General features: G+C 34.9%; 1 protein-coding gene across 1 annotated transcript; it reads left to right on the top strand.

Moving 5' to 3' along the window:
• The first annotated feature begins 985 nt into the window (after positions 1-985).
• On the top strand, positions 986-7,647 carry LOC131285085 (cytochrome P450 306a1). Its single transcript, XM_058313944.1, has 6 exons — positions 986-1,236; positions 2,801-2,946; positions 4,357-4,562; positions 5,580-6,045; positions 6,107-6,437; positions 7,604-7,647. The coding sequence occupies exons 1-6, from the start codon at positions 1,116-1,118 to the stop codon at positions 7,645-7,647; spliced, it is 1,314 nt and encodes a 437-aa protein (XP_058169927.1). The 5' UTR covers positions 986-1,115.
• The last annotated feature ends 1,035 nt before the right edge of the window (positions 7,648-8,682 follow it).

The following is an 8,682-nucleotide window of genomic DNA, read 5'->3' as shown; positions in this document are numbered from 1 at the left end:
GATACAATTAATGCAACGATTTATTTTGTGGTGACCCTTCCCTAATGGCCTTATCACACTGGTCACCATTGGTGGCATTGGCAAAGCCACTGTACTGTCAAACGAGGGGGCCGCTGGTGCAATGAGCTTGCTCAATACACCAGTTTGACAGTCCAGTGCCTTCGCCAAGCCACCATTGGTGACCAGTGTGATAAGGCCATAAGTGGGCCAAAATGGGTACTTTTACCCTATCAGACGTAGGTTTACATTTCAAAACTGTCGTCTTCCTGAACCGATGCTATATGAACCGATACGATTTAAAAAATACCGTATCTCCACGGAAAGATATTCCTACTCCAATTAGGGATATTTAAATGATAATATAATGCTCTTTAGTTTTTCCATGCCATCGTCGTATGATCAATACGTTAAGTACATCAAAGAATGTTGCATTAACTTTAACACTTTGACAGCCGCACAATTAACAGTGTCGCAACGCTTTACTACCGGCGCGTTTGCACTAATTCCTCTGTATCTGGCCGCCCTTTTTGATCATTCTTTTTCAATCTTTATTAGAATTTACGTACGAACAGCAACGCGTCCTGTAAAATTTGTTTACTTTCAGTTTGATATTTGTTTACATCCAGTAGACTGTGTTGCGTGTCAGGAGACAGCGTTGACAGCACACCAAAATGATGTGAGCGGATGCAAATTGAAACGGAGCCATTACATCGATAGATGTACCCGGCCGTCAGAGTGTTAATAACAACTTTTGCACAAAACGGAAATCTGCACACAACTACATTAAGTCTTCATACAACTGTTCTACTAAAATAAAAGCATTAACATACTCGCAATAATATAATATCTTGCATCATTTGTTTAATCAGTTTATTCGACTTTAAACAAATGAGACAACATAATGAAAACTTTTTTCTTTCAGTATGGCCTTGTGGTATTTAATGTCTCTATTTGTTTTCGTGTACATCTCGATTACATTATGGAAACGGAGAGGAAAGCCACCAGGACCTTTTGGTTTTCCTTTGGTGGGTTACCTACCTTTCATAGATACTCGTAAACCATACGAAACATTTACACACCTGGCAAAGCGCTATGGTTCAGTATACGGACTTTGGATGGGACAGGTATACACAGTGGTACTAGCAGATCCCAATATAATTCGTCTTGTGCTTTCGAAAGAAGAATCCACTGGCCGTGCTCCTTTGTTTATTACACACGGTATTATGGGAGGTTATGGTAAGTTATTTTGTCACGGTTTTACATAAATGACAATGCGTGCAGAATCCTTTAACCGTTACCCGTTCAACCGCCTACCCAGGTAGTTTTTGGAATTTTGTTTTCAAATAACTTTTGATTGGATTGACGTATCGGCATGAATCTTTTAGAATGCCTGGAAAAACTCATTTTCTATCGTTTTGCTGAAGAAAAAAAAATAAGAAGTTCAAATAATTTTTATTTGCGTTTTTCGGTTGATACCCTTCAAACGTTCAACCGGACTACCCGGGTAGTCCATACATTTTGTATGGGAGATTCCGTTTTCCTGTACTTCAGACTAAATATCTTTTTATTGAGACGTCGGATAGATTTGAAATTATCAGAGAAGAAACTTGAAGGTGTTTCCCAAATTATTGTATAACTTTTATAATTTTAAAAACTCATTAAGTATGTAAATTTGAGGTTCCAAAACATTTCACCCTTCACATCTACAACCATTTATCAGTGTAGTTCATATATTTTACATAGAAGTTTACTTTTTCTGTATTTTAGTACTGATATATTTGCTCTTAGATACTTAACTACTTGAAATTTTTTGGAAAGTTGCTTCAAATATTGTAAAAATTAATAAACTCTCAGTCGTTTCATTCTATCTTCATGCTTCAACTGGGAACAGTTGCTTTTTACCGTTATTTTATTGTTTTTTCGTCGGAAATGCTGTTCCTAGTAATTATTTTATGTATCTGTTCGGTTTTATCTATTCTAAGAATTGAGTTTTTCCATAACTCTCACTTTTACTTAGCTTTTGTTGTACCTCGAATCACACACATAGTCGAATAGTAACGGATTAATAAACGTGTTAGTGGCGCACATTCTCTGAACAAAATGATGTGTAGCATACTTGTATTTAATATTAGATTAAGATTTTAAGATTTATACGTAAGGCATAAATGTTTAAATGATAGAATTCGTGTTTCCGAATGAAACAATCCTATTTGAACATTTAACCTTTCTAAAACATGTTTGGAAAAAAATTGAAAAAATTCTGAAAATTTCAAGTAATTCAGTTTCAAAGATCAAAGATACGTATACTGAAATACAGAAAATGCAAACTCTTATTTAAAATGTTGGATGTGAAGGGTGAAATTTTTTGGAACCTTACATTTATATACTTAATGAATTTTTAAAATTATAAAGTTATAGAATATTTTGGGAAACGCCCTCAAGTATCTACATTGCTAATTTAAAATCGATCCGACGTCTAGATAAAAAGTTATTTAGTCTGAAGTACAGGAAAACGGAATCTCCCATACCAAATGTATGGACTACACGGGTAGTCCGGTTGAACCTCTACGTAGGTAACTTTGTTTGAACGGGTGACGGTTAACGTGATGGTTTGTATGTTGTTTACAAACAAAGCAGTTGATTTCAGTCTTGCCTATAGTTTAAAAATTCATAAGTGTCATTAATTAATACACTGGTTCATTTCATCATATCGATGTTGTTAACATATTTGTGAAAGGATTTTGCTTATTAGTAAATGCTGTGTGTATGCGAATATGTAATTTTTAAATATTTATTCCAGGAATAATCTGCGCAGAAGGTGCATTATGGCGTGATCAACGTCGGCTATCGATTGAATGGCTTCGTCGCTTAGGAATGGTCAAGTTTGGACCGACTCGGTCTGACCTCGAACAAAAAATTATTGACGGCATAAATGAATTGACGCAGGTAGGTTTAAAATGGTTATTTTTGCAAAATGAAAAATCATTTGTGGGGTGTTAACACTCTGACGTGACTCTGATGGGGTCCGCGACAGCCGAGCGGTAGCGCCGATTAGAAAATCGGCCCATGAGCGCCGGGGCTCACCACCTCGACGGCGTGGGTTCGAATTCCAACCGAGACCGGACCCTCCCCTGTACGAGAGGACTGACTATCCACGTACAACAGGGAAACAAGTCTCGTAAGTCCTTAACGGGTAGGCATGACCAAGAGGTCGTTACGCCAAGAAGAAGAACACTCTGACGTCCGGATACACGCATAGGTTTAATGAACCCGTATCGGTTTTCATCCGCTCACATCACTTTGGTGTGCTGTCAACGCTGTCATCTGACACGCACTACAGACTACTGGATGTAAACAAATATCAAACGGAAAGTAAACAACTTTCACAGAGCGCGTTGGTGTTCGTACGTAAATTCGAATATAGTTTGAAAAATAATTATCAAACAGTAGGATGATCTACCGTTGCGACACCGTGAATTGTGCGGACGTCAAAGTTTTAGTAACGATGTTAAACCACCTATAAAGAAAATAAATTATACCAGCAAGAATGAACAAATGCATAACCTACAAGGGAGTTAGGCTACGCTAAAAACCCAGCATTCAGAAATGAAAGGTTTTGATGCTGTTGGATTTCTTTTACTTTTTTTAGAGGTTCCTCAGGGATTTAAATAAAAAAAAACGGTAAGCGTGTAACTGTTTTTTAAATTCATATTTTTATTGTTTTTTTCTTAAAATTAAAATGTTTTTGTTATCGCTCATAATACCCTTATTGGACGAGGAATATTTCTGTCCGCCGATTTTGGAAGATAGTGTCAGATGGCCATTGACAGCAATATTGCTGTCAGAAAATCGGAACCGAGCACGACTGGTTCCGATTTTCTTTCGACTAGTATTTTTATGTCAAAGTGGCGATTTGTTTACTTTTTGCTCTGTTTTTTGCAACAGATTTTGTTCGTTACTCTTGGTTGAACAATACGATAATTCGAACATAAAAATGATCAATTAACTGAAAAACACATTTTGTGGAACTTTGCGTTATTACACGAGCGGGTAGCATTTTTATGTCAAAAGCCAATTTTGGCAGAAAAATACTGGGCAAAGATGACAGAAAAAGCCCTCGTCTAATAAGTATATAAGGAATACGTGTATGTAATGTATTTAGTTGGATAAGAAAACGGTGCCGGTCACTGTATTTTAAAATACCATCAAAACATAGATTTGGCGAAGTAAAGGTAAAACAAATCTGCAGTATATTTTAGAAGATCATAGGAATTAAGCAAATCATATTTCATTCAATTAAAATATTTATTTTCCTTCAATAATTTTGATTACGTAGACCATTTCTATTTCATATAGGATATTGATGCTTCAATTAAAATAGAATCTGGGTTTAATCCATCTCCCGCGATACACCATGTCCTTGGAAATCTGATGAACAATTTGATATTTGGTTTATCTTACGAAAAAACTAATTCTACTTGGCAATATCTGCAACATCTTCAAGAAGAAGGCGTCAAACATATTGGTATATCAATGGCGGTCAATTTTTTACCAATCTTAAGGTGAGAATTTATTACTTTTCGCACCTTAACACTAGAATGCAAACAGCTCATAGCTTTTGATTAATATCTCAAAAACGAGGCTGTTAAAAAAACGGCTTAAAATCCAAAACTATATCTAAAACAAAAGTATCGAATTTCGCTGTTGAACAAATTTTGAGAACCAAGCTGGCCACCCCTATAGTGCTTTTTTCCAATCATCAAAGAGCGTTTAATCTTTTTAACATGTTGTAACTATTTTGATGCATCTCTCTTAATTCCGATAGCTTGATGTAAAGCAAAAACCACCGAATTTTAGTTCTTTCAAATTTTAATATTTACAAAATGTATGATATAAACCCAGACAAAAAATGTGCGCTAGAAATCAATTACATTGAGCAATTAAAAAACACACTTTTCAAAGATCGAAAATAACCTCAAAGATCGAAATAATAAATAATTAATAATAATAAAATTGTAATAAAATAAAAAAAATAAATAAATTGTTATATGTGGTATATACGGCATGTTTATGTTTGGGGGTGCCAATGGCGCATCCGTAGCGCAAGGAAACACCCGCAGGTATGGGATCGCATCTCGAGTCTGGCATTCACCCTCCGGTATTACGAACGGCTGACTACTAATCTATAATTTACCGTCTTTCGGTTATCGAAACTCTCTTCGAAGAGAGGCCTTGTCCTACCTAGGCATGCCACATACAAAAAATGTATATGTTTGAGCTAAGGGCTAGCTGTTTAAAAAATTTATTTTACATTTTGAAAAAAAATTGAAAAGAATTCATATTCAGTTCAATTCTATCTTTTTTGCTTTACACCGAACTAGAGGAATGATGAAGAGGTGCATAAAAAACAATAAAAAAATAAATAAGTAAATAAATAATAAATATTCAAAACTGACGAAGTTATGGCGAGTTAAAAAAAACGTCAAAAAGCATTGGGAGATTCTAAAGCAATGTATTCTAGTGTTAAACGAGAATTAAAGGGAAAGTTATGGTAATATTTTAGTTTTCCCCATTTTCAGGTATTTACCATCGACACGGCGGATTATAGATTTTTTGCTCAGTGGAAAATCTAAAACACACAAAATATATGATGAAATAATAGCAAATGCTCGAAATCAAGTAGAAACAGAATCTTACAATAGTTGCATTTTAACAAGCTTTCTTAAAGAGTCCGCTAAGCGCCAGAATGTTGATAGGGCAGATGCCGCGTTTTGTAGCGATAAACAGTTGCGTCATTTGATGGCTGATTTATTTGGTGCTGGAGTTGACACGACCTTCACTACAATTCGCTGGGCTCTGTTGTATATTGCCCTTCATCCCAATGTTCAAGAGCGCCTGCGAGAAGAATTACAACAAAGATTACCCCCCCACCAAACACCTACCTTAGATGACGTCGAATTTTTGCCCTACCTGTGCGCTACCATAGCGGAAGTACAGCGTATACGTACGGTTGTACCGGTAGGAATACCGCACGGAACGACAAAGGTATGATAATTTAATGTGCTTATAAACACGCCTCATAATAGAACTGCTTGTGTTTGTACAGGAAATAACTATCGCTGGTTTTCGGATACCATCCAACACGATGATTATGCCCCTGATCTGGGCAGTGCACATGGATCCCACTGTTTTCGCAGAACCGGATACCTTCAAACCGGAACGCTTTCTCGACATAGAAGGGCGATTCGTAACATCAAGCAACTTCCTCCCGTTCCAAGTTGGTAAACGGATGTGTCCAGGAGATGAACTAGCAAGAAACATACTGTATCTGTACATATCGCACATAGTATTGCGCTATAGCTTTGAAATACCACGAGAAGATATTTCTTCGATCGACCTTAGTGGAGAGTGTGGAATAACTCTGACACCACCGCATTATCGGATTGCCTTTACTAAAACAGAATGATAAAACATCAAATTGTCCATATCGTACAAAGTACTTGAGTTTCAATAATGCGCGAGTGCTAGAACTAAGCTTTTGAACACAATTTGAAAGCGGTTTCAATATCAAAACATTAACAATAAACAGATTGTTTGTTTAATAATAATTAAATCGGTTTTATTTGCGTTGTGAAAATTTTCGTTTACAGTTGTAGCTTGATTAAAAACAAAACATGTTAGTTGTCTTTTTTATCTTATTTCCCAAAATTTTAACAAATGATGACAAAATAGAGGTCTTGGCTTAAGAAAGGGAAGAATGTATATTTTCGGCTAAAAAGTGGATTGGAAATAACTAACTGGAGATAATTTATGGACAATTTTCATAAATTCTACAAAATATCGTTTTTGTTACAAAACCGTAAAGGAAGGAGAGTCACAATCTTGATGGCAATGATTCAATGAATGTCAACAGTGCTTTAGCACTAATTCGTATTTTGTACTTTAAACTCAGTCAAGTGTGCTTGGAGAAAACTGCCGTATGTTACAACGGTTCGTACCACTTTTAAAGATTTATTTTGTAGTAAGAAATAAATAAAGTATGTAAACCATCTAAAAGAAAAAGAACACCTTGCTCTACATCAACAGTGAGATGGAAAACAACTTCAGCAATTTTATAAATAAAACTATTATCCTAACATGTGTTTCTTATCAGCCCTTAAACACTACCACGTGAAAAATATTGGCATCACACTGTAGCACCTGATATTTCTCTGGGATATGTCTATAAATGCCTTGTTTTAAACATTGTAAAAGAAATTGGTATATAATTTCTCTGGAACGTCATGGAACTCGTCTATTCAGGTATGTAAACAATATTTTATTTAAAAATGGCAGTAGTGCATTCCTTGCGTATGAAAGAGTTACAAACTAACTCAAAATAATACCATGAATGAGTTTAAAAATGTACATTAATCTGTAATTATCTGAAAGTTTCAGGCAACAGTCACAAAAGCACTCATAGCATAGATCTGATTTCAACATACAGGAAATGTACTACAACTCTTCACAATTGTATTGAACATTTAAAAAAGCAGTTAACCGGTTAAATGAAAATTATCTTGAGTTTGTATTACTCATACGTATACTACAATGGCATGTATACATAAGTTTGCTCTAAAAGAGATTCTTTTGCTATTGCTTGTATGAACATCTTCCGCAAATTGAAATTTGCTAATTTGTAATATGGAACTGTTTATTCGGAAATATTTCGACCTTAAACTTATGCATGGAATTTACTTAGAGTTGGTGAGAGAGAATCATCTAACATTAAATTACTACAGCTAAAGTATACTAGTTTCAATATGCAATTGAACCTGGATAGCGTTAGGAGATAATAGCTATTGTTCCTCACTAGCTCACTTTCGTTCACCCTTTTTGTTTCTGTTTTATGTTACGGTAGTAACATAAGAATGATATCCCTAGTAGGTAAATGGAATTCATTTTGGACATATTTTTGTTCATTATTTTTAACATTTGCTTTAATATTAATATATACGCTCATTTTGTGAAATGTAATAGTTTAATAAAAGGAGATTAAGAAACGGCTTTGTGGGCACCATCTTTTAATTATCACTGACAAAAATACAAATTCAAATTTTTCCTCATATTAAGCATTCTTTAAACAATTTTCCATTTGGATTCTAATATAATTAATGTTGTGGAACAACTAGTATTGAAAACAACACAATTTTGTGCATTTCATTGCTCTCGAAGTCTATCTTATCCAGGTCCAACTGTATATTATGTTTGAACACATTGCATTTGGAAAGAAATATACATTATAGATTAACCTGAACATATTTCTATGGCTCGCTGTTGACAAGGGTGCGATTTAGATTTTATTTATATTTAAAATTGCGCTGTTATTTGCACATAATCTATCATTATAGTTGGCTGTTATACAGAGTTAAATGATCGAACACCGCAAATTTAGAGTTGTGTGCTCCACCGCATCCGATTTTATCGAACGATATTGTATGGATTTAATAGATGAAATCAGATGTGCGATTTTATCATCCAAATCATTTAAAAAAAATCGTATGATTTTATGGGTTCTTCGTAGGCGGTATTATCTGTAACCCAAATACAACCTGAAACTGAGTTTTATGTACTTATTAAATCAAAGTTTATTAAAATTAAAAATAACGGAATACTCTCCAAAATCGCTCTCCCAATAAAATC

Source organism: Anopheles ziemanni, chromosome 3 (genome assembly GCF_943734765.1).
Source record: "Anopheles ziemanni chromosome 3, idAnoZiCoDA_A2_x.2, whole genome shotgun sequence".
Classification (NCBI taxonomy): domain Eukaryota; kingdom Metazoa; phylum Arthropoda; class Insecta; order Diptera; family Culicidae; genus Anopheles; species Anopheles ziemanni.
Note: the sequence above shows the minus strand (reverse complement) of the source record. Positions and strands in the feature narration are given on the sequence as shown.

Excerpts from the sequence above, each read along its gene's own strand:
- LOC131285085 (XM_058313944.1), top strand. The coding sequence starts at position 1,116 with ATGGGACAGGTATACACAGTGGTACTAGCAGATCCCAATATAATTCGT. Across the intron at positions 2,947-4,356 it reads GCATAAATGAATTGACGCAG|GATATTGATGCTTCAATTAA; the intron begins GTAGGTTTAAAA and ends TATTTCATATAG. Across the intron at positions 6,438-7,603 it reads AACTCTGACACCACCGCATT|ATAAGTTTGCTCTAAAAGAG; the intron begins ATCGGATTGCCT and ends TGGCATGTATAC.